Here is a 27460-nt window from a genome sequence, read left to right on the forward strand (position 1 = left end):
AATAACTTATTTTTAAGGGCTTATTTAATGGCATTACCTTAAAATGGGTCAAAACTGTTGTGCATCTGTAGGATTTGTAATATGGGGAGAGAAATCATCAGCAAATGTTTGAGCAAAGGAGGACATTTTTACTGTAGTAGAGATGGATTAAAGTTGTAAGCTTAAGGTTTTGCTATAATCTGGATGTCATCTTTTAGAAAAGGGTGATGCAGACTGAAAACACTTGGGGAAAAATTATAAATGATAATCTCAGTTAACTGGTTAAAAAACATACTGAACTCATTCCCTAGCCATTTGTCTGGATATATGTTATAGTGCTTTGAAAAAAAACATTCACTTTTTCTCTCTCTCTGTGCTTTCAGATACATTGGTATAGGCTATTATTGCTCCTCTAGCATTCCACAAGAGCATTTGGCTGACATACAGGATTTTGTACCTTCTTCCTTGATACTGAAAATAATTGTGTAGTGTATGCCGTGCATTTGGCCTTGTAACAAGACTATATCTGTGCATCCCCAGGATTTCTGAGTGCTGAAAAAGATCTGTCCATATGACTGGTACCCATCTATAGGTAGCTCTCATTTATGCAGTTAATTATTGCAAAAATGATCCTGTTATTTCCTGCAGTGGAATGGCATTCCATCCAGGATTCATTTCTCTGCTTGGTGCTCATTGAGCATGAGGATGTGATTTGGTTCCTTCATGTCCTTGAACTGGAAGAAGTGAGTACTGGAGAATAATGGAATGATCCTGTTATTTGGGAGCTTTTGTTGTGATAACTATAGCTGCACAGCAGTACTTTAGATTTTTATAGTCATTTCACTGGGCAGAGGATTTCATTTCTCACTGTATCTTCACTATCAAAATTTATGTAGCATCCCTTCCATCAGAGGTTTGAATCAGACCATGAGAAGCAGATGGCCTGCTTGTCTTATCCCAGGAGAGGTTTTGGCACTCCTTAATGTAGACCATATGGTTGTGCTGCTCTGTTTTACACACACACACACACACACACACACACACACACACACACACACACACACACACACACACATTACTCTGCTAGATATCTGACTTACTTATGTAAACCTACAAAGATACAACGTGAAATGCCAGGAGTTGGAGATAAAAAGCTAAACTTCTTAATGTCATTGGACCACATTGGCATGCTTACCTTACTGAAGGAGGGCGGACAACGCTGCATTCTCCAGTGTAGGTAGCAGAAGGGATAGTTGCAGGGCCTTGGTAGTGGGAGGAGCCTTAAAATGGGAACTGAGGGGAGGGTAAGGCTTACTTTCTTTAGGCCATAGTTGCCATTAATGGTTGTCACTGTTTTGAAGACCATGTCAGATGAACTTACAGAAAAAGCATAAGATTCTTGCAATTCACTGTCTTGGAAAATGTAATTTTAAAAATAGAAAAGTCTCTTTTTTACTATTTTTTTATCTGAATGGTATTTTATTTTATAGATTGATAAAGTTCAGTACATTAACTTTATCAAGAGTCTACCATCAAGAGAGTCACGAATGGCTCATATGCTGCTGTTTGGTGGAAATGTTCAAGATAGTGAAGCAGCATTATTGCAGGCAAACCTCATTTACCAAGCTATTCAACTGAATATTGATCTTTTTTACTGGGACAGGTAAGAAATCAAGAAAATAATGACTTTTATTGCTAGACATACGACTATATATGCAAGTGTGTTTGTGTGTGATATATATATATATATATATATATATATATATATATATATATATATATATATATATATCTATATATATGTATATATATATATATATATATATATATATATATATATGTATATATAATGTATAGATGGATATACAGTGGATATAAAAAGTTTACACACCCCTGTTAAAATGCTAGGTTTTTGTAATATAAAAAAATGAGACCACAATAAATCGTTTGAAAACTTTTCCCACCTTTAATGTGACATATAATCTGTACAATTCAATTGAAAAACAAACAAATCTGTTAGGAGAAAAATATAAAAATTAAAAATGTGCAATACTCTGGTTGCATAAGTGTGCACACCCTTAAACTAATACTTTGTTGTGTGTGCACACCCTTAAACTAATACTTCCTATTCCTCTTACAAACTACCCCCTCCTTTCCCCCCCACCTCCTTCACTCTCCCCCATCCCCATCCCATCACTTCTCACTTCCACAACATATCCCCCTCTCTACTTCAACCTAACCATCTTCACTATTTTAAACTAAGACTTCTAACCAGTTCATTTAATCCTCCTACAACCAAAGGGAAATTGCCTGTCCTACTTTATACTAGTTGCAAACCAAATGTCCTGCTCTATTCTTTCTCTAACTGGCTTGCTCTAGCAGGAGACATTCACCCCAACCCTGGACCCAAGACTAGCAACAATCTCACTCCCCCTATCTCTTCATATATTACCAACCACAAATACCTCAAACTCATTACCATTAACACCCAGAGTATAAAAACAAAATAGCACTCTTCCATGGTTGGCTCAGTTATACTCTACCAGATATAGTAGCAGTCTCAGAGACATGGCTAAAACCCCACATTACTGCCTCTGAGATTGTACCCCCTGGCTTTCAAGCACTCAGATGCAACCACCAAAACAAAAAAGGAGGAGGAGTAGCCTAAATCTATAATAGCCTACTGAACCTCTGTCCTTACCAGAATCCCATTCCTCAGTTCAACAATGCTGAACTAGTCATAGGAATTCTTAAAATGAATAACTACAAAAGTATTTGTGTTATGGCCATCTATATCCCCCCTGGAGATAACACTACCACTCTAGAAAACATAATCTTATGGGCCACAACTAACATTAAACTAGAGACATACATATTAGGTGACGTGAACATCGACTGGAATAGAATCAATAACAGTAACCCCTCCCTATCTGTCAATCTATTTAATTTCACGCAACTATTAAATGACATTACCACACCTAACAGAAACAACCCCCCACGGTCCACTCTGGACTGGATCTTAGTCTCCCACCCAAATAAGATCACTCACTCTGGTATACTACCAGACACAATGAGTGACCATCTCTCAGCCTTCATTCACCGAGCTACTCATCACTCCCCTCATCAACATCAATACACTCACACTCGTAACCTTACTAACTCTCACCCTTCTATATTCTCCAAAACCCTTCAACTAACAACTTGGGACAACCTAAAAACTCTTCCACTAGATAAGGCCTTAGACTCCTTCAGTACCACCTTCCTAGGCATCCTAAATACCCAAGCCCCACCTAGAACAAAACAAATAAAACCCAACTCCTCCCCTTGGCTAACAAAGGACAACAAAACACTTATGCTACAAAGAGACAAGACCTGGAAACTTTACAACAAAAATAAGCACCCTGCTACCCTCCTTAAATATAGGCAACTCTGCAATCTAACCAAAAAGCATGTTACAAATAAGAAATCTTACTACACCAAACTACAGGCTACCCACACCAAAAATCCTAAACAATTCTGGAACTCCGTCAATTCTCTTTTGTACTCCGGTACCAAATCCAATCCCTGTCCTGACAACAATAAAACTGACACAGAAATTGTCACCCTTTTTAACTCCTTCTTTACCAACTCTATAGCTGAACTTACCAAGACCTTCTCCAACCACATCTCCTCCCCTCCTCCCACTCCTACTTCCCCTTCCTCTTCCCAACCCTTCACTCCTAATCCTTCAACCCCTTTTCATCTAAAGCCCATCTCAACCTCCTACATCAAAAAGCTTCTTTCCAAACTTAAGCCATGCTCCAATGCCCCTGACAATATTCCCTCACTCTTTCTCAAGCTCGCTGCAGATGGTATTGCCATCCCCATCAGCATTCTCATCAATAGGTCTATCCAGGAATCTTATGTCCCCAAATTATGGTGTGCTGCCTTTATCTTACCCCTCTACAAAGGAGACAAAAATAATAGCATCTCTAACTTCCCACCAATAGCCATTCTTTCCCTAGTTTTAAAAATCCTTGAAAAATGCATCCACCAACAACTCATGCCCTACCTCATCAATAATCAACTCCTCACCCCTACACAACACGGCTTTCGTCCTGGCCATAGTACAATAACTGCTCTCCTATCTTTCTTAGACATAGTTAACCATGCCTGGGACTCTGGAAAAATTGTCTCCACTGTCCTCCTCGATCTATCCAAGGCATTTGACACTGTCTCTCATACCCATCTTCGAAATCACCTTTCTATCCTCAATCTCTCCCAAAAATCCCTTATATGGTTCAATAGTTATCTCTCTGACAGATCTCAGGCTGTGAAATGGCAAACTGGTAACTCAACCTTCCTACCTACCCCAACCGGGGTCCCCCAGGGGTCTATACTTGGACCAATGCTCTTTAATATATTCATCAATAGTTTTTACACTGCAATTCCAAGCACTCAAATAGTGCAATATGCAGACGACTCCACTTTAGTCTGCTCTGCTCATAGCCTTCCCGAACTCCAGGCAAAAACCCAATTGGCCTTTACAACTACAGAGAACTGGATGCTTCAAAACCATCTCTCCCTTAATGCCAATAAATCCAAAATCCTTCTTTTCTCCCCCTCAAAAGCCATCTCTCTCATCAAACAATCCTTCAATATCATCAGCCATACCAACTCCACTATAGAAGTCATTCCTTTTGCAAAACTTCTTGGGGTTACCATTGATGAACACCTGAAATCCGATACACATGTCCAACTAAATATTAAGAAAACTCATCAGAAACTTGGTATGCTATACAGAAACTCTTACTTTCTCTCCCCTTCTACAAGGCAAACTCTCTCCATGACCTACTTACTACCATCACTACTGTACAGTGCTCCACTACTAACAAACCTCTCTTCCTCCATCTCTGCAAAACTAGAAATCTGTTACAATAAAATCTCTAAATTCGCTACTAAATCTAACCACTCCTCCCATCATTGTAGCTCTCTCCAAATGCTAAACTGGCTAGAGCTTCCCAACTACTTTGACTACCTCTAACTCACTACAGCCCACAAATTAATCTTTAAACCTACTGCATGCCCTGCTCTAGCAAATATTTTACCATCTTACACACCTTACAGACCCCTGAGATCTGCCCAACAAAATCTACTTTCTGTATACAAACCAAAATGTCCCGCTGGCCAGTTTCTCCTATCCTTTTCCTTAGCCAAAAAATGGAACTCTCTCCCACCCTCACTACGAATCTCTAAAAACTTTGAACACTTCAAATCCCAGCTCCATTCCTACCTCTCCCATAATTGGAAATGTAGTTGCACCCAACCTACTTAATCCTGCTAATGCCCCTGTTCTGCTAATTGCCTCCTATACATGTACTTCCACATGTACCTCTACACCTTGCTGTTTTTCCTCTACCGCTTCCCCTCTCTGAATCTAACGTAATATAACATCAAAACCTTGAATGTATATAATGTAAATACTGTACATAGCTTTGTAACTCCACTCTGTCTCCCTATCTGGAAATGTTCTCTTTCCTTTCTATCTACATACAAGGTTCATGCTAAGAGATGCTGCTAACTAGCTACTGTAATCATCCCTGACATGTGTGTACTCCACTTTTGCTACTAAACAGCTACCTCTCTCTACTTTCACCAGATTTCTTTTTCTTCTAAACAACCACCTCCCTCTCCACTACTCAACTGCCCCTTTTTTCTTTCACCATCTTGAATGCATACTTAGTACACATTGCACTTTCCTCCTTTATTTTTTCCACATACTACTAAACCTTTACTTCTATCTTTCAAATATTCAGTCTTTGCAACTACTAACAGAAGACTTACAATTTCATAGTTTTTAAATATTTGTCAGCTTATTCCACTGCCTCAGTTCAACTTTATGCTGTGCAAATGGCTCTCTAAGCAACTACATATATGTCATGGAGTATTCATTTTTTTTCAGTTGTATTTTGCTATATCTCAGTATATAATTTGTCATTTGTTTTAAATAATCATAATTTTGATTTTCTTGTATGTAATTATGGAGCTTTTCTCCCCGGGCCTCCACTGAAAATGGGCTCCTTGAGCCCAGTGGACCTCCCCGGTTATCAAACTGGAAATAAATAAATACTTTGTTAAATCACCTTTTGATTTAATTACAGCATTCAGTGTTCTTGGGTACACAACTGCCATCAATTAAAGAGACTCTGATTAACCCCAAATAAAGTTCAGCTGTCCTAGTAGGATTTTCCTGACATTTACTCAGTTGCCTGCTACAGCAAAAGCCATGGTTTGCAGAGAGCTTACAAAGCATCAAATGTATTAGTCAGGAGAGGGGTACAAAAAAATTTCCACAGCATTGGAAATATCATGGAACATAGTGAAGACTGTCATCACAAAGTGGAGAAAATATGGGACAACAGTGACGTTGCAAAGAACTGGATGTCCCTCCAAAATTGATGAAAAGACTAGATGAAAACTGGTCAGGGAGGCTGTCAAGAGACCTACAGCAACACTGAAGAAGCTGCTGAAATTTCTGGCAAGTACTGGTTGTGTACTATATGTGACAACAATCTCCCATATTTACCATATGTCTGGACTATGGGGTAGGGTTGCAAGACGGAGACCTTTTCTTACACAGAAAAATATCCAGGCCCAGCTAAAATTTGCAAAACAGTACAGCAAGTCTCCCAAAAGCATGTGGGAAAATGTGTTATGGTCTGATGAGACCAAGGTTAAGCTTTCTGGCCCAATTCCAAAAGGTACGTTTGGTGCAAAAACAACACTTCACATCACGAAAAGAACATCATCCCCACGGTGAAGCATGGTGCTGGCAGTATCATGCTTTGGGGTTGCTTTTCTTCAGCTGGAACTGGGGCTTTAGTCAAGGTGGTGGGAATTATGAACAGTTCCATCTGCTAGAAAACTGAAGATGAAGAGGAATTTCACCTTTCAACACGACAATGACCCCAAACATACATCTAAATCAACAAAAGAATGGCTTCACCAGAAGAAAATAAAGTTTTGGAATGGTCCAGCCATAGCCCAGACCTAAATCCAATAGAAAATTTGTAGGATGACCTGAGGAGGGCTGTGCACAAGAGATGCCCTCACAATCTGACAGATTTAGAGCTCTTTTGCAAGGAAGAGTGGACAAATATTGCCAAGTCAAGATGTGCCATGCTGAGAGACTCCTACCCAAGAAGACTGAATGTTGTAATTAAATCAAAAGGTGCTTCAACAAAGTATTAGTTTAAGGGTGTGCACACACAACAAAATATTAGTTTAAGGGTGTCCACACTTATGCAACCAGCATATTGTACATTTGTTATTTTTTTACATTTTTTCTATAACACATTTGTTTGTTTTTCAATTGAATTGTACAGGTTATTGGTCACATTAAAGATGGGAAAAGTTTTGAAATGATTTATTGTGGTCTCATTTTTTATATCACAAAAACCTGACATTTTAACAGGGGTGTTTAAACTTTTTATATCCACCATAGATATGCCATTACATATGTCTGTGACTAGGAACTTAAATATGATTTTGAGTGTCATGAAATATGTTTAGCAACTGGAACTTGAACCTTTTTCCCTTAACAAGTTTTTAGCCAGTTCTTCGAGTAGCATCATGGAGCATCTAAAACAAAGCTTCTGTTGCTTCATATGATGTAACACATCTATACAGGATAGAATGTAATTCGTGACCAGTCTGCATTGTATAAAAATGGTAGTATAGTATGTTGACTGACATGTCGTCAAGTTGCCAATCTTTGCCACTAGTGACCTGGAATGAAGAGTAGATCCAGTGTGCCAGAATGGTCTGTCAAGGGATAAGATTAAATGTTCAGTTCTGGTATCCCTGTGAAGATTGCAAGGATTTATTTCAGCCTTTTGAGTGGTAATGGAGCCAAGGGACTTCACAAGCAGCAAGCATTAAAAGAAGTGTCAGATGTTCAGTCCATAGACTGATGTCATTGCATGTCGCACCTTATTTAGGGATGTTGGATAGCCATCTGTGATATAGTGGGTTTTGGCACTCGTCCACCTCTCCACATCTGATTCCTTATTTACTGGCCCTAGAAATTAAGTACCTAAAAATCTTTCTCTCCCTGAGAAGTGAGGAAGAGGCCTGCTGTGTGAAGGGCTATGTCTGGAATTGCTATAGGGTTTCTCAGGGAAGGACTGACACTACAGACAGAGTTTGGAAGTGATTGAGTGGGGGGCAGAGGTAGGCATACTAAAAAAGAAATCATAATATTTGCTTTCATACTGCAGTTTTTCAGATGTGTGTCTTGATTTATATCTTGTGCATAATCGGTAGTATTAGCTATAACCAAAAGAAGATGCATAGAAATTAAGGCATACTTAGTCTGTATTTGAAATGCAGATTTAGTGCAATGGATTATGACTGTGAGCTGCTGATGAGCTTCACGTTGTACTGAGTTTCGCTTTTTTTAGGATCCATTAGACTACTGCTTGCTTATTATGGAGCAAGTTACTTAACCAGACGTGTTTGTGGGTTGATCCTAAAAACAGATGTTGTGCCTAGTGAGTTTTTCTGCTTAACACATTATTACATTAAAACATCTGAAAAAATTCTTACTTTGTGTTTTAGTACACTACTTGTGCCAGAATATATGAATTCCTACATATAAACGCTGGAGTTCCAGGAGCCCGAAAGGATTTCACCTTGGTCACCCAAAGGGCACTTCCATGAACTTAACAAAACTCTTTTTTTGAAGTCGCACAGTGATGTATGAACTCCTTTTAGCCTTCTTTCTACTTGAAACAGAACAATAACTCCTTGTCACAAACTGATTTAAAGTTTGCCCCAGCATTAATTGTGTCCTTAAGCATGCCTCCATCCTTTGTTTTTCCCACTTAGTAACCTTTATTTGCATTTTAATATAAATCTAGATGCTCTTCGTGTTTCACTGTTGCAGTCATTACATTTGGGTAATTTGCTGGCAGGTTGCCCTCAGTCGGCCTGAATTCCAAAGTCTTGGGTCCTGCGTCAGTTGCTGTCTTCTCTTCCATGACGTCAGGTCATCAGGGGTATAAAACATGCAGCCGACACCATTTTCTTTAGTCTTTCTTGCCGCGTGGTGCCTGAAGCAGAAGCATTTAGCAAGTGCCCGTCGGCCGACTACTAAAATATTTGCGTTTGAGTTTCAGAACTGAAGTCTTCAATAAAGCTAAGTACCCCATTGGGGAAACTTTTTTCTTGCTTTTTACCGATGTCAGAAAAAGTTAATAATTGTATTACTTGTGGGAAGCAAATACCTCATAAGGATTTCCATTGATACTGTATTCCTTGCGTAGGCCCTGATCACAACGTGCCTGGCTGTCGGTTTTGTGCTAGATTTAACCAACGCACTGTTAAGCGTCAGTATATTTTTGCATCTAAGTATTTTGGAAACAGATTTAACTACCCAGAAATGTTGTCGGATAGCAATACGACTACCGGAGTACATAAAAAACACAAAGAAAAGGACAGAGAAAGGCAGTCGAGATCCAAAACCGACGACAAAGCTTCTCCTAAGCCAGTCGCCGGTACTCAGTGAGCGGCTTTCACAGCCCCTGATACCCGCTACCTTCGAGTCGCAGGCCTCTACCGACACCCATGTGAAGTCCGGAATGCCACAAGATACTCAAGGTATTTGACTGACGGATGTATCTCCCTCGGATGTGTCTGGAGCCGCTGAGCAGGCACCGGCTTCTGAGAGTGTATTCAGACCTCAACATTTTTATATCAAACCGAAAGCTGCAAAACCAAAGGCAAAGACACCTTCTAAAACTAAAAGACTGACGCCTGAGCCACGTGCACAGGCCTCTATGCCTAAAAAACAGATAATCAAAATGGCTGAAGACCTTATTACCTTGATCAGGGGTACCCATCCCCCTCCATATAAGAGGCCTAGGCAAGACACTGACTATGAATCTTCAGATCAGGTTTCTATTTCTTCTGATTCCTCTTCTGATCAGGAATTATCTTTACCTCCCTATGAGGATTTTGATGCTGAGGAGTCTATTCCATCTGCATCTCCTCCTGAGGATTATTCATTTGGAGAAACCTTGCATACTTTGAGGGAGCATTTTCACTGGGAGAGTCAAGACTTCTCAGAATCAAAAAAGAGGCTCAGGGATTTCCTTCTTCTTCCTCAGCACAAGACTTTAGCCATTCCCCCTGTGTTAGACATTGTGGATGATGTGTTTTCGGAGTCAAGCCTGACCCCTTACTCCTTACCTCCAGCTCCCAGTAAGCCTGACAGGTATTACAGGGTCCCTGACTCTCACAATTTTTTATTTAGAAACCCTGCTGCTGATCCTGAAACTATTTCACAGGGTCCAAAGGGAGTTAAGGCCTCAACAGCAAAAAACCCTACCCCCTCTGACAGAGATTCAAAGGCACTGGACAGATGGGGAAAAAAGGTTTATACATCTGCAACCTTGCCAATCAGGGCCTTAAACTGTCAATTTCATATGCTTAAGTACCAACAACATGTTATGGGATTGCTGAAACAGAAAATGATGTTGATTTCAGAATATACAGAAAATAAGGAATTGCAGGATTTATTGCATGCAGCTGAACAAGTTGGAAAGCATACTTTGCAATGTGGTTTTGTTTCTTTAGAGGCTGCAGTTGCTGCAGTTGCTGGATCTGTGATTAGGAGGCATGCCTGGTTAAAGGAACAAAATTTGCCTGGTCATGTTAAAGCTAAATTGCTAGATGCACCTTTACAGCATGATTCTCTGTTTGGTATTAAGGCAGAAGAGGTTTTAAAGAAAATGGAAGACAAAGCTAGGTCTATGCAAACTGTTAAAGATTTCTTACAAGTGCAGCCACCTAGATTCAGTAGACACTGGCCTACAAAAAAATGGTCATTTCCTGTGTCAGACAGAGCTCAAAGGGGCAAATCCAGATGCCCTAAGGGTTCCAGGTACCAGGCTCAGGACTCATACAGGTCAAAGCAATGGGGCGCATCCACCACCAAATCTGGAGATAAAGCACAAACCAACAGAAAGCAATCCCAATGACTTCCCTCTGCATACACCAAGCACTTATCTTTTGGCAGCACCCATAGGGGAAAATTAGCACTTTTTGCTCAAAATTGGCAGTTAATAACCCAGGACAAGTTGGTACTAAACATCGTATCACAGGGATACAGATTCCATTTCCACAATCTGCCAATGACAAATGGTTGGTCAGACCTGCCAAAAAATCAATGGGCAGAGGCACGTAAACAGGTTATGTCCCTCATGGATATGGGGGCCATTCAGACAGTACCAGAACAGGAAAAAGGACAAGGTTTTTACTCAAGACTGTTCTTGGTACCCAGAAAGGACAAGGCCTGGCGGCCAATACTGGATTTATCGATTTTGAACACATACCTGGACATTCCAAAATTCAAAATGCTTACTTTGCAGCAGCTTCTGCCCATCCTCGGCAAGAATGCTTGGCTGGTGACTTTAGACCTAAAAGAGGCATACCTGCATGTCCAAATCGGACAGTCGTGCAGAAGATACCTCAGATTCAAGGCTGGCTTAATGCAATACCAGTTCTCTGCACTGCCGTTTGGCTTATGTACTGCGCCTAGGGTCTTTACAAAGTGCCTGGCGTCAGTAATTGCATTTTGCAGACAAAGAAGTATTCAAATATATCCTTACTTGGACGACTGTCTCATTCAAGCAGAGAACAAGGACACTCTTCTATGACACCTGGCGTTTGTGAAAAGGCTTCTAACATGCCTAGGGTACACAATAAATGAAAAAAAATCACAACTGGTACCCTCTCAAAAGATAACACTCCTGGGTGCAAGCTTGAATACAACTGCCCTGATGGCTTACCTCACGCCAGACAAACAAAAGCAACTGACTACTTACTTCAAACTGATGACAACAAAAACCCAGTCTTCTGCAAGACAAATTCTGCAGGCTCTGGGCTTCATGACATCCTGCATCCTACTAATTCCATATGCAAGACTACATATGAGGAAACTTCAGTGGTACCTAAAAAGTTTATGGAGTCAACATTCACACAGTCTGGAAACAATGAATGTTAAGTTGTCTATCTCGCCTTCATTCTTGCTGTATGGGTTCGGCTCCGACTCGGCCAATACTAAAAGCTCGAGAGCTAATTCCACCGGCTCGAGGCTCCCCCATATCCCACAATGCTAGGCGGTAACTCCTCAGATCTCGTTTGCCGCTTAGCTGACGAGGTGCTCTTTCCAACCGGCTCTGCAGGTTAGTTGTTTAGATAAAGTCTTTACTAATATAGACCCCCTTAAGTTAGTTTTTTCTGTAATATTTAGTTAATTAAATAGTTTTTTTTTTTTTTTTTACCACTCCCTTCCAAATTCTTCCCCTTTTTCCAAAAAATTTCTCAAGGATTCTTCCCTTAGGCCTTTAGACCCCTTCCCTCCCCTCCTAGTAGTTGGAGTGACTGTGTTTTCTAGGGAAATTTTGTTAAGTTAGTTACTTAATTTAATTTAGTGTAATCTGTGTGTATGTGAGTGTGAGTAAGTGTAGTGATTGCACTATTGTTCTTTGGATATGTCTAAAGAATCGAAGGTCTCAGGCTTTAAGAAGTGTGACTTGTGCTGCCAGAAGATGTCTCTGACAGACGGTCACACTTCTTGTGTATACTGCCTGGGACCTTTACACCTGCAGGACTCTTGTGCTGTCTGTTATGGTTTCAGCCCTAGAGTCCTGCAGGAACGTAAAAATAAGCTAATTTTAAGAGGCTTATTGAAGCCTGAGGGTCCCCGACACAGTCCATGTCGGGGAAACCTTCTAAGTCCTCCAGGCAGTCGGCTCCAGTGTCGAAGCCGTCCTCCGGAGGTTCAAAGACCGTTTTAACGGTTCAACCATCGTCTCCGGCCGGAGCCGATGATTCTAGACCTACTACACATATTGTGTCCTCGGCTCCGGCTGGAGCCGAGACAGACAAGTCTAAGTTGGTTCCGACACTCTTGTCGGAACCGATTACTAGAAAGAGGTCCAGGTCTCCTTCTATCGGCTCCGTTCATTCGGCTCCAGCCTCACCGCTCTTGTCTGAACGGAGCCATAGGTCACACTCCTCTAGGTCCTCCAGACGTTCGGACCATGATTTGCAGAGGGTGGTGAGTAGGCTTCTTAAGTCCGAGGCACTGGCCCAGATGTTACACAGCCTGACTCAACAGTCGATGGCTGCCCCTATTCCATTAGACATTCCTCCTCCGACTCTATCGAGTTCGGAGCCGGTGCTGCTCGGAGCCGAGACTGTGGGAGCGTCAGAACTGATACCTTTCCTTTCGGCACCGTTGTCTGCTCCGATCTCCTCCTTGGAGGGATCTCGGCGCCGGACTTCCCTCGTTGGCTCCGAGGGGGCGAGTGGCATCGGACCCTTGTCCGACCCCGCTCTTCCTCTCGGTGCTTCGGCGCTGGTTAGTTCGGCTCCGACATCGGCTTCGGAGCCATCCATGTTGGTGCCGGGGGAGGTTTTCAGCTCTTCGGAGCGGAAACCTCTGGCCCTGCCTGATAGGGGTGCCTTTGAGGTCATGAGGAGCGTGTTAGAATCTGGTTCTACTCCACAGTCGGCTCCATCAGCTCCTCTCTCTACAGTGCCTGCGGTGATTCCTTCTCACCCCCTTGCTTCGGACCGTCGGGAATCTGCGCCTCAAGTTTCCCCACTGGGAATTTCCTCCTCTTCCGAGGCCTCTCCTGATCTTGCAGAGGAACCCCCTAGGAAGAGACAGTGCAAGAGGAAGCACATTGACTCCCCTGAGTCTGTCACCTCTGACACTGATTTGGAAGATTCTGAGGGTTCCCCTCGTTCCCCCTCTGAGGATGTCTCCTTTGCAGACATACTGGAAATCCTGAAGCAGAGGGGGAATTGGCCAGCCCTTAACCCTTCAGAGGATGAATCAGTGTACCTTGAGGCATTTGGTTCTCGACCTTCCACCTCCTGGGTGTCCCCTCCCTTTGACCCACTCATGGAAGTGGTGGCGAGGAAGGCTTGGTCGGCTCCTGACTCGGTGGAACCCACCCCTAGGAGGCCGGCCAAATTTATCACTGCCCCCAAAGACAAGGAGTTTTTGTCCAAAGGTGTCTCTGTGGATGCCATGGTGGTGGCTGCTGCCACCAAGAAGGAATTAGTGGATCCTTCGGTGCCTGTTCATCCTCCTAATAAAGAATCTAGGACCATGGACAGGTACGGTAAGCGGATGTTTTCATCAGCGACCTTTTCCATGCGTTCGCTGAATTACTTGTGTCTTTTTACTCGTCTCCAGAGGGACTTGCTCAAGGAAATGAGTGAAATGTTGAAGGACCCATCAGCTGCGGGTTTTCAAGATAGGATGAACTCCCAGCTGGCTACCCTTAATTCAGTGGTTAACTCCTCCATGCGCCTGATTTCATACGCGGCTGGTGGAGCGAGCAGAGCCGCAGGTACAGGGGTGGCTTTACGTCGCCATGCCTGGATGCGGCTATGTAGCTTTGCAGACCCTTTCAAGGCATCTTTCACTAACTCCCCTTTTGACGGATCATCTCTCTTTGGTCCACAAGTGAAGGATACTCTGACTAGGTGCGAGGTAGAAGGTAAGACTCTTTCTGCCGTCGGAGTCCGTTTTTCTACCCCTTCTAGGCCTTACCCCAAAGGTCAGAAGGGGGGGAAGATGTGGTTCCGCAAACAACCACAAGGAGTCTTGCCGGACGCACTGAGTCATTTCCCCTCTAGAGGCAGAGGGGGGAACAATAATAATAGACGCCGTCCTAGAGGCAGAGGGGGCCCGCAGAATCAGGGTAGTCAAGAAACTTTCTCTGACAAACCCTTTCAACACCCCTGAGGGGTTGCCCGACTGTCCACCTAAGGAGGCAGTCGGGGGAAGATTATCTCTGTACCCAAAAGCCTGGCTTTCCCTTACTCAAGACTAGTGGGTACAGTCTATCATATCCAAAGGCTACAGAATTCCTTTCATTCGCATCCCAAAACAGTCCGGAAAATCCCTTCCAGACGTTCCACCCAGTCAAAGGGAACAAGCAGCACTAGAAATTTCAAAGCTGCTCACAAAAAGAGCCATTCAACCAGTTCCAGCAGACCAACAAGGATCCGGAATTTACTCCAAATTCTTTTTGGTTCCAAAGAAAACAGGGGACTGGAGACCCATTTTGGATCTCAGCAACTTGAACAAGTTTGTCAAGAAAACAAAATTTCGGATGGTCACGCTGCAGTCCATCCTGCCCTTTCTGGGCCAGGACAACTGGATGTGCTCCATAGATCTCCAGGATGCGTACTATCACATCAAAGTGAACACACGATCCAGGAGATTTCTCCGCTTCAGGCTAGGGGCCAGTCATTTTCAGTTCAGGGCCCTGCCCTTTGGTCTCACTACAGCCCCCCGAGTTTTCACCAAATGCATGGCAGTGGTCGCCGCTCATTTGAGGGGCCAGGGATTCCAGGTGTTTCCTTATTTAGACGACTGGCTCCTGACTGTCACCACCAGGCATCTACTTCTCTTAGCCAGAGACTACACTTTACGAACCTGTCAGGCTCTAGGCATCTCGGTAAATTACGAAAAGTCTGTCTTGTCGCCTTGTCAATCTATTACCTTTATAGGCGCAAGATTAGACACAGCCAGTCTGTCAGCCAGACTCACAGAACAAAGAGTAGCAGACATTCACAAGCAGGTTTTCCTTCTCTTACGACAAAACAAGATCAAAGTCAGACTGGTGTTGAAAGTCCTAGGGATTATGGCGGCGGCTATTCCTCTCCTCCCCTTAGCCCGCTTTTACATGAGGATCTTACAGTGGATGCTTTTCACTCAGTGGTCCTTTCAACTTCTACCAATGTCCCACACTATCAGCATAACTCAGTCATGCAGGAATCATCTTCTATGGTGGGTCACATCCCCCCAACTTCTTCTAGGGAGACCCTTCACCCCCCTGCCCCCGGCTGCAACTCTGACAACGGACGCCTCCCTGATAGGGTGTGGGGGGGCATTACCAGGGCAGGACAGTCCAGGGCACCTGGCACCCGATCGAGTGCCACTTGCACATAAATGTTCTAGAGATAAGAGCAGTGCTTCTAGCGTTGCAAGCCGTTCAAGACTCTCTTCCCAAGGGAACTATAGCAATTCAGATGGACAATATGTCCGTAGTGTGGTACATCAACAAACAAGGCGGAACCAAATCTTACCCCTTATGTCGAGAAGCACTCAGACTGTGGCAATGGGCGATCTCTTCTCAGTGCTTCCTTATAGCAACGCACATTCCCGGCAAGTCCAATGTGATAGCAGACAGATTGAGCAGAGCAATCCTCATGCCTCACGAGTGGTCTCTGAAGAAATCAGTATTGGAAGAAGTTTTTCGAACTTGGGGCCATCCTTGCTGCGATCTTTTTGCCACTCCCCAAAGCAGCAAGTGTACTGAGTTCTTCACCCTCTTTCCCCTACCAGGTCATCCCATCAGAGACGCTCTAGCTCACGATTGGCCTCTGGGGCTCCTGTATGCCTTTCCCCCCCTTCCCACTGATACCTCAGCTGATTCGGAAAGCCATTGCTCTGAAGGCCTTAATGATCCTCATTGCCCCTTATTGGCCTCGACAAGTTTGGTTTCCCTTTCTTCATCGTTACCTTTTGGCGCAACCATGGCATCTGGACCCAGTTCCAGATCTCTTGATCCATCAGTCGGGTCAACTGCACCAATCCCTTTCTTCTCTGAGCCTCACAGCGTGGTTCCTCCAATTCCAACCTTAGCCAGGCTTCCCTTAATATCTCACTCAGTTAGAGATATTTTGATAGCTTCTCATAAGTCTTCTACCTGGAAGATTTATAGCAACAAATGGAAACGTTTCTCTTTATGGGCAGTTTCCAAGAAAATAGACCCCTTTACGGCTCCCATTCAGTCCATTCTTGATTTCCTAGCTGAGCTTTTCCAAGCAGGCTCTTCTCCTTCTACTATCAGAGTTCAATTGGCGGCTATATCTAATTTTCATGTGGGAGTGTTAGAGTCAACTATCATGTCCCACAAACTCTGTAAAGCCTTTCTGAAAGGAGTCTTTCTTCTTAAGCCCCCTGTCAAGGATCCACCTCCTCCATGGGATCTGAACTTGGTTTTAGCATCTTTGATTCTACCCCCTTTTGAACCTGCAGCTTCATGTTCTGTGAAGTTGCTGTATTGGAAAACGCTTTTTCTAATAGCCATCACTTCGGCTAGAAGGGTTTCGGAACTTCATGCTCTATGCTGTCGTCCTCCGTATCTAATTTTTCACAAAGATAGAGTATCCTTGCGTACCAATCCATCTTTTTTGCCTAAAGTGGCCTCTCAAATAAACCTAAATCAAACTATTGATCTTCCAGTTTTTTTCCCCAATTATGGCAACAGATCATAACAAAAATTGCACTCTTTAGATGTTCATCGCCAACTAAGGTATTATTTGGACAGGACTAAACAGTTCAGAAAAACAGACCAACTGTTTGTTTCCTATGCGGAAGGCAAGATGGGTCTCCCAGTCTCTAAAGTGTCACTTTCGAGATGGTTTACTTCTACGATTACCTATATTTATGAGATCAGACACCAACAATTGCCCTCTAAGCCTAGAGCTCACTCTACAAGGTCATTAGCCACATCCATAGCCTTTCAGGATAGGCTTCCTATTGATTCTATTTGTTCAGCAACAACTTGGGCTTCACCTCATACCTTCATTTCTCATTACAAGTTGGACATAGCCTCCAGAGACCGTGCCAACTTTGGTTCCACTGTTCTCAAGAGTCTGTTCCGATAGGCCACCCGGGACAAGGTGCTAGGGACGCGGTCCCATCCAGCAAGAATGAAGGCGAGATAGACAACTTAACATTAAGAAGTTATGTACCTACCATAACGTTCCATGTTAGTTGTCTTCTTCTCGCCTTCTTTCTTGCGCCCCCTCCTTCCCCCTAGCCTGGACAGACCTAGAGGAGATTATTTTGTGACCTCTCTAATCCTTTCTCCCACTGTTTTACCACCTCTATATTTTCCTCTGTTAGGTTTAAGTCACCTCACAGTTAGCCCTATAGAGGTGGATTACCCTTCTCCATGTTATGGAGCTTTTTTCTTGCTTGGCCTAGCTTTCAAACGAGATCTGAGGAGTTACCGCCTAGCATTGTGGGATATGGGGGAGCCTTGAGCCGGTGGAATTAGCTCTCGAGCTTTTAGTATTGGCCGAGTCGGAGCCGAGGATCGGCTCTGAACCCATCCAGCAAGAAAGAAGGCGAGAAGAAGACAACTAACATGGAACGTTATGGTAGGTACATAACTTCTTATTTCTCTCATCCCTTGCCTGCAACAGGAGTTTCTATGGTGGGCAAAGGGCCTTCAAGGACTTACTTCATCCAGGACAACTACTGATGAAGACGGATAACACCACAGTCATGTGGTGTATATAAACAAGCAAGGGGGAACACACTCATACCCCCTTTGCAGATTAGCCATGGCACTGTGGGACACAGCTTTGACCTACCAAATAAATCTTCAAGCTCAATTCCTGCCAGGAAAACGAAACACTCTGGCAGACGATTTAAGCAGAAACCTTATGGATCCTTACGAGTGGAAACTAAATCCACAAGTCTTCAGCATGATAGCAGAGAAATGGGGGAGCCCAGACATAGACCTATTTGCCTCTCCTCAAAATTATCAACTGAAAAGATTCTGCACAAGGACTTATCACAGACAAGCATGGAAAGTGGACACCCTGTCCTTCAGTTTACACCTTTCCTCCTGTGCCTCTTCTACCCAAGGTCCTCCTAAAACTCAGACAAGAGAAGCCAAAGATGATATTAATTGCCCCGGACTGGCCCCGCCAATACTGGTACCCAATCCTAAGGAACTTGTCTCAATACCCAGCTTGGACCTTCCCTCAAAAACAACAACTACTGTCCCAGCAAAACAATCAAATCCTGCACAATCAACTACAGACCCTGAACCTGGCAGCATGGCTAATCCTGTAATCATACAGATGACACCTCTCAGTAAAGCTGTGATGGATGTCATTTTGGAAGCCAGAAGGCCTAGTACTAGAAAATCTTATGCTGACAAATGGAAGAGATTATGTGCTTGGAATCAAGCACAAGGAACTGATACAGCAGAACCGCATATTCCTCAGATATTACAATACTTAACTGAGATGCTTGACAAAGGCCTATCTTTTTCATCAATCAAAATCCATGACTTTGCCATTTCGGCTCATTACAATACTGAGCCACCAATCTTTTCTCATCCTTTACTAAAGCAGTATCTTAGAGGAGCAAAAATTTTAAGGCCTCCTAGAAGATCACCATTACCTGCATGGGACCTCAATTATGTGTTGGAAAAGCTCACCCTTCCTCCATTTGAACCAGCTGCTACCACTGATATAAAGTTCTTATCATGGAAGACAGCTCTGCTACTAGCAATTACTTCAGCAAGGAGAGTTTCAGAGCTACAGGCCCTCATGGCTGTAGATCCTTTTATCATATTTTATCCAGACAGAGTGTCTCTGAGGACAAATCCTACTTTTATGCCTAAGGTCATTTCCAGTGTGGCTCTTAACCAAACAAATCATTTGCCAACTTTTTATCCAAATCCGCAGAACAAAGGGGAGAGAATTCTGCATTCCCTGGACGTACACAGACAGCTAAGATTCTACTTGAGTAGGACTAAAGCTCTAAGAAAAGCTGAGCAATTGCTAGTGTCATTTGCTGCAGGATCAGAAGGAAAGGTTATTTCAAAGCAGACAATTTCAAAATGGATAAGCCATTGCATCCGTTTCTGCTATTTACACCATGGCAAACCTGTGCCCAAGGGCATTAGTTCTCACTCCACCAGGGCTGCAGCTACTTCAGCAGCCTTTCTCAGAGGAGTACCAACCAAGGACATTCTAGAGGCTGCTACTTGAAGTTCTGTCCACACCTTTACAAAGCATTACCATTTATCTCTCTACTCTAAGTCCAGGGCATGCTTTGCCACTGCAGTGCTGCAAGGCCTTATAGCCTCACCTAATGCTGTTTAGCTCCAAGCCTCCCAACCATAGCTTTGGGATTCTACCCAAATGTAATGACTGCAACAGTGAAACATGAAGAACATAGTACAGTTGTGTACACTTACCATAAATGTAGATGTTCGAGTGTATTCACTGTTGCAGTCCGGGTTACCCTCCCGCCATCCCCCTGTCTTTCTACAGTTCATCTTTCCTTCTTTATCTTCTACAACCTATGTGGTGTATTTGCTTGTAGATGAAGGTAAAGTTTATATTGATGCATATATATATATATATATATATATATATATATATATATATATATTTATATACATATATAAATATTTAGAATATTGCTACCTTTTTGGGGGCAAGAAAAACTAAAGAAATTGGCGTTGGCTGCATGTTTTATACCCCTGACGACCTGAAGTCATGGAAGAGAAGGTGGCAACTGACGCAGGACCCAGGACTTTGGAATTCAGGCCGACTGAGGGCAACCTGCCAGCAGATTACCCAAATGTAATGACTGCAACAGTGAATACACTCGAACATCTACATTTATGGTAAGTGTACACAACTTACAACTTGGGGTTGGGAGGGTGGCCTAATGGTTAAAGCTGCAGGGTTTGAGTCTCACAAGGGATAATTGGCTAGGCTTAAAATGGCTCGCAAGGGCAGTTAGCTTAGTACTAATCTATGAACCTATGAACCTATGAACTGTACTTTTGCCAGTAGGCCTGGTTGTGGTTGGTTGATGTTTCTTTTACCCCTCTTTCTCCTTATGGTCCAGGGTTTGAAGAATCTACTGTTCCTCATGCAGTTTCTTTTGTTTGCAGCGTAAAAAAAGAAGGCCTGGTTAGTGGTTTGAGGGCAGAAGAACTTTTCTGTAACAGTTCCAACTACCCCAGCATGAACTGATCAGGTTCATAGCTTCCAGTTATCTTTAACCATTTTTATTAAGATGGTCTTTACCTCAAAATATTTAACATACCAGCATCCAATAAAACACTCTTGCTATGTTTAAATGCCTGTTTGGTGGCAGAAATTTGTCACTGTATCCCAGCTCTAAACAGCAGGTATCTTCATACTCTTGTCAAGTTACTGCACAAACAACAGCCAGTACATTATGTTTATTACAGGAAAAAATGAGAAAGCAGGTATCTTCATACTGTTATCAAGTTACTGCGCAAACAACAGCCAGTACATTTCCTTTATTACAGAAAAATTGGCATTTCTTCTCATTATGCTAAGACAATTGAAGAAATATCAAAGCTAACTGAAGCTCAATATTTACTGCTCAAATCACACGCAATAATTCAAACTATTACCATCCCAGGCCAAATGATCTTTCCATAGCCTGTATGAAAATTGGCAATATTAGCAGTAAATGGTGAGTAATAGAGTGCTGAATAACAAATAATAGCACTAAAATACTAGCAGTCACTGAATCTTGGTTAAAAGAAAACAGTTTGGTATTATCCTTCATAGATTAACATTGCCATCGGAAAGCAGATAACAGACCTGGCTCTGGACTAGGAAGGGGTATTTTAACACTAATGCATAAAAATGCAATCCTTAAGCCAACCCTCATTTTTAAGAGGAATCCCAAAAGACGATCATCCTAATGGGATACTTATACAAATTTTGTTAAGCAGACATACTAAAATATTACAAGTTCATCATATATATCAATGCTGCAGAAGCCTTAGCTGCATGGGTAATATCCTGCCAAGGATATAACAGCAAACCAGCTTTCAAAACTTCAGGGCACCTTCCACATCACCAAAGTTTCAGGCAGGACAGCTCAAGGTAAGCTGAATAAAAGACTATGATTAACATGGCTAGACTTGTAAAGGCTCTAGTGCCGCTAGTCTAGTAACCTCCTATGAACCTGTAAGACAAGTTTGGGTGCCCTTCCTTTGCTGTACAGATAAGTTTCCTTTTTTGGGGAAAAACCTTCCATTTTCGGTACTTTTCCGTTAACAGGGCAACAGCTTTTTTCACTCGTTAATGATTTTCTCATAAGGAAAGTTGTCATGTCAACAGAAATGCAAGTTAAAGAAAATACAATACTTGCGAAATCTTGGTTCTAACTGTTTTGGGGAACAAATGCCAATTGCCGTTATACTTTGGGTACAGAATAGATGAGGTACCGCCAAAGGCGTAAGTCGTTACACGCATTCCTCTGCAGTCTGCACCAACTAAGAATGTGTAAATGCTTTTGCACTGAAACGTGATTGGTCTTTAGGACTGCATGAAGCAATTGCATTCTAACTCTGTGTTTTTACACCCATGATCAGGGCTGAAAAGGGTCCTTTGATCAGTCCCGAAGTCTGACTTAACAAAAAATGTGTGTCTCTCTCTCTCTCTCTGTTAGTCAGCTAATTTCTCCACTTACTGTCCCTGAATGCTCTGGATTACTTCCGGTCTTGTCCCTGATTCTGGAGGTAAGACAATGACAGCTGCTGTGTGTGTGTTTTTACATAACAGATGACATATGTTAGATATTTATGCAAACACATTGTTAAGAAGTGTGTGTGTGTGTGTGTGTGTGTGTGTGTGTGTGTGTGTGTGTGTGTGTGTGTGTGTGTGTGTGTGTGTGTGTGTGTGTGTACTTCCCTTATGAGAAAACCGGTAATGAGGCGAAAACTGCTGTTGCCCTGTTAATGGAAAAGTACCCCATTTTCAAATCATCATTTGTGTTATATCACTTTCCTCTTCAGGAAGTTTATTTTAAAAGTTAACAGTTTTGTGTTTTGATGTACTGCCACAAGACTGTATTGTACTTTTAAATGGGAGTGCTCTTTTTTTCCTGTCATTTTAAAAAATGTTTAAAGTAACTGAAGACCATTTTATTCTGTGGACAAATTCTGTTCATATAAATTTTTGGGGCAGGCAGAGTGTTTTAAAGTGCTGTGCTTTTCCGTGAAAAAAAATTACTTTTAAAGACATTTACTTTTTACCATCATTTATTGCTCGACTTCCCCAGGAAAGAGGCATCAATTTTAGCTTGACCATGGAAGAAACTACTGGTCCCATGGTCTGACTTCTTCCAGCCACAAAAGTAAAACGTTGAGCAAACAACTTTACAGCCTGCAGTTTGTCTATACCACAGGTGGGTGACTGTGATGTGACCATTTATTGTACTTCAGACCGCTTATCTTTTACCCTGGATCCCTCAGGAGTTGCACCTACAGCCACTATAGACTGAGGGCTAGCCACATCTTCAGTTGCTATTGGGGTCCCCTCTGTGGGCATGAGAGAGACAGTGTTGTCAGTCCTGTAAGAGGGAACAGGGAAGGCTTCCTTGTGTCGGAATGTTGTGCCTATCCCTGGGGAAGCTGCTGCTGCCATTAGTAACATGGTTGACCCCATTTTTCCTGTGAAAAAGAAACATGAAGTTAAGCATGTAACTACTCTTCCTCAAATTTGCTTAGACAGAAGTAGTTTAGTGAGTTTGGCTCATGGTTTAACTTGATTCTTCTTGTGAAGCAGTTTCTGGTAAAAGAGGATACCTCTTTTCCTGAAGAGATTCAAGATTTTGAATCTGAACAGGAAGATGAAGGGACATGTACAGGATTTTCTCCTCAGATTTCTAATTCAGAGTTAGAGTAGAGCTCATTTTCTGATTCTTCCTATGGGGGAGTGAGACTATTGCTAGAATGTGCAAGTGTTTTCAAGGAGACCACTGAGGTTTCTCAAGCACTTAGAAATTCCCAGAACTTGTACCCACTCCTTCATTTCTATCGCTTTACAGCGTGTGCATGTTTTTGTCCCTAAAAAGCCTCTAAAAAGGCAGATAGTGTTTATAAAGTTCCTCATTCTTTTAAGTTTTTATACACTAGAGTGGATATAAAACATTTACACACTGCTGTTAAAATGCCAGGTTTTTGTGATTTAAAAAAATGAGACCACAATAAATAATTTCAAAACTTTTCCCAACTTTAATGTGACCTATAAACCTGTACAGTCCAATTGAAAAATAACTAAATCTGTTAGGGGGAAACATAAAAAAATAAAAAAAGTACAATAAGCTGGTTGCATAAGTGTGCACACTCTTAAACTAATACTTTGTTGAAGCATCTTTTGATTTAATTACAGCATTCAGTCTTCTTGGGTACACACCTGCCATCAATTAAAGAGACTCTGATTAACCCCAAGTAAAGTTTTTTTTTTTTTTCTGACATTTAATCAGTTGCCTGCTACAGCAAAAGCCATGATTCGCAGAGAGCTTACAAAGCATCAAAGGGATCTCATTGTTGAAAGGTATCAGTCAGGAGAAGGGTACAAAAAAATTTCCACAGCGTTGGATATACCATGGAACACAGTGAAGACAGTCATCAAAAAGTGGAGAAAGTATGGGACAGCAGTGATGTTGCAAAGAACTGTGGATGTTTCTCCAGAATTGATGAAAAGACAAACACTGGTCAGGGTGGCTGCCAAGAGACCTACAGCAACACTGAAGGAGCTGCTGGAATTTCTGGCAAGTACTGGTTGTGTACTACATGTGACAGCAATGTCCCGTATTCTCCATATATCTGGGCTATGGGGTAGGGTTGCAAGATGGAAGCCTTTTCTTACAAAGAAAAACATCCAGGCCCAGCTAAAATTTGCAAAACAATGCATCAAGTCTCTGAAAAGCATGTGGGAAAATGTACTATGGTCTGATGAGACCAAGGTTCAACTTTCTGGCCACAATTCCAAAAGGTATGTTTGGCGCAAAAACAACACTTTGTATCACCAAATGAACACCATCCCCATAGTGAAGCATAGTGATGGCAGTATCATGCTTTGGGGTTGCTTTTCTTCTGCTGGAACTGGGGCTTTAGTCAAGGTGGAGGGAGTTATGAACAGTTCCAAATGCCAGTCACTTGTGGCCCAAAACCTTCAGACGTCTGCTAGAAAGCTGAAGATGAAGAGGAATTTCACCTTTCAACATTACAAAGGCCCCAAGCATACATACGAATCAACAAAATAATGGCTTCACCAGAAAAAAAATTGAAGTTTTGGAATGGCCCAGCCAGAGCCCAGACCTAAATCCAATAGAAAATCTGTGGGGTGACCTGAAGAAGGCTTTGCACAAGAGATGCCCTCACAATCTGTCAGATTTGGAGCACTTTTGCAAGGAAGAGTGGGCAATATTGCCAAGTCAAGATGTGCCATGCTAATAGACTCCTACCCAAGAAGACAGAATGCTAGAATTAAATCAAAAGTTGCTTCATCAAAGTATTCATTTAAGGGTGTGCACATTTATGCAACCAGCTTATTGTACATTTTATATTTTTTCCCCTAACCGATTTGTTTGTTTTTCAGTTGAATTGTACAGGTTATAGGTCACATTAAAGGTGGGAAAAGTTTTGAAATGATTTATTGTGGTCTCATTTTTTTATATTAAAAAAACTGGCGTTTTAACAGGGTTGTGTAAACGTTTTATATTCACTGCATTCCTAAACAATAACCCAGCAGCAGCAATAGCTGTAATTGATTCCACTGCTGCTAAACATTCCAGTCCTACTCATTCTAATAAGGATGGGAAAGTTATTGCTAAGTATTGGAAAAAACTGCATTCTTCTGCAGATTTGATTTTCAGAATTTTGAATTGTCAGGCTCGTATGTTAAAAGTTAGTAAGTTTGTTCTGACAGATTGTGAAAGTATGAGGAATGTTTTATCTGCAGTTTCTTCTTGTGAGGAACAATCTACTTTAAATAGTGTACTTTCTTCTACTGCACGAGTCACTACTAATTGTTTGCAGTGTGTATGTGACTCTGTTGATACTTCTACAGTGGCTATGGTCACTGGTACTGTTTGAGGAGGTTTGCATGGCTGCATTCTCAGAACCTCCCAGATGATGGTAAAAGTTTTATTTTAAATTCTCCTTTGGATAGAGATTTAGTTTTTTGCCCCTCTGCTGAAGAGGTAATCAAAAAAGTATAATGAAAGGGGTAAGCTGATTCAGGGACTGTCTTAATATTTTTCAGCCCTCCTTTTCCAAATTTTCTAAGGGATTTTATAACCCCTCATCCAGTTTTGGCAAAAAAAAAAATGAAATAAACAGTCTCAACAGAATACAGGTAAGTAGATGTTTAAGAAGAAATGTCAGGAGGTTCTATAAAGAACCCTCGAACCACCAAGAACTAAGGACAGTCCAACAAGTCTGAATGACTGTTCAAGAGATCTTGTGATCCCCTCCTACCCTGGCTTAATTTTTCTTCCAGAAAGTCTGAATCTACAGTTTTCTCTTTGGCATCATATGGTTTGAGACAAATGGGTTCTGAAGATCAGTTATCATGGTTACAGATGGCAGCAGGGCATTATTCATCCTCCAGATGAGACTCTCTTTTTTCCACCAGTCCTTCATCACATTCTGTCCCAAGGAGTGATAGAACCAGTTCCTTCTTCCCAGGTGGGGAAGAGTTTTTTATTCAAGGATGTTCTTAGTGCCAAAGAAAGAAAATGCCTAGAGACCAGTTTTGGATCTTTCTTTTCTAAACCTGTTTGTGATAGTGTGCAAATTCAAAATGATGTCACTTCACAACCTGTTACCTCATCTTCCTCTTTCAAAATTCCTGGTAACGGCAGACTTAAAAGATGCTCATCAGTTCCCCATTCATCCAGATATCAGACATTTCTTAAAGTTTTGTATGTCTGGATCACATTATCAGTACTCTGCCTTATGACTTGGACTGTCCACTGCACCAAGAGTGTTTACAAAGTGCCTAGCTCCAGTTATAACTCATTGCAGGCTACAGGGTATCCACGTTTTTCCATATTTGGAAGACTTGCTTATCTTTGCAGAGTCTTTTTTCAAAGTGTCAGGAATCTCTTTCTTTATCTTGGGTGAGTGATCTCTTACACAGCTGGCATTCCAAGAGAACATTCAAAAGTCTTTCTTGACTTTTTCACACAGGATTGTTTTCCTGGTATGTCAGGTAGACATCCCAGTTCAAAGAGCTTTTCTTCCAAAGGGAAAAATAGCTGTATATCTAGATCTGTTTCTAAGTCTTTCCCTCAAGCTTCATTCACTTCAAGGGAATACCTCAGGAGTTTCGGTCTCAAGGCTTCTATGATATTCATGATACCCATGGTAAGACTCTATATGAGAAAGACACTGTAGTATCTGAAGTTTCTTTGGTCCTAGCATCAAAACCCTTTGTCTTTTCAAATCCCAGTGCTGCTGTTGTTCAGAAGAGAAACCGTTTGGTGGAAACACCAGATAGCCTTACATCTAAGCCTCTCCTTCTCCCTCCATGTTGCAAAGCAGTGAGTCACCAAAGACTCCTCAAACTTTGCTTGGGGAGCAGTTTCAGGAGGGATAACAGTGCTGGTTGTGTGGGACACCAAGGACAGATGCAGGCACAAACATTTGAAAAAGATGCTCGCCCTGATCAAAGCTCTCTGAATCATCTTTGGTCCCTGGGACCCCTTCAGGTTGTTACAGACAGTACCACAGTCACATGGTCAACATACAATAAGGAACCAAGTCTTATCCCTTTTTCACACTAGCTATGCTAGCTTGGGATATAGCTT

General features: G+C 42.2%; 1 protein-coding gene across 4 annotated transcripts in view; it reads left to right on the forward strand.

The window, feature by feature from the left end:
* The window catches only part of IFT80 (intraflagellar transport 80), a 2191035-nt gene that overhangs the window by 1957393 nt on the left and 206182 nt on the right, over positions 1-27460 (forward strand). For all 4 annotated transcript variants that reach the window (XM_044070463.1, XM_044070465.1, XM_044070466.1 and 1 more), the window contains one exon: positions 1470-1642. In XM_044070463.1, coding sequence (XP_043926398.1) covers positions 1470-1642 — 173 coding nt within the window. The remainder of the gene's footprint in view (positions 1-1469; positions 1643-27460) is intronic.

Source organism: Protopterus annectens, chromosome 4.part1 (genome assembly GCF_019279795.1).
Source record: "Protopterus annectens isolate FY-2018-M chromosome 4.part1, PAN1.0, whole genome shotgun sequence".
NCBI lineage: Eukaryota > Metazoa > Chordata > Ceratodontiformes > Protopteridae > Protopterus > Protopterus annectens.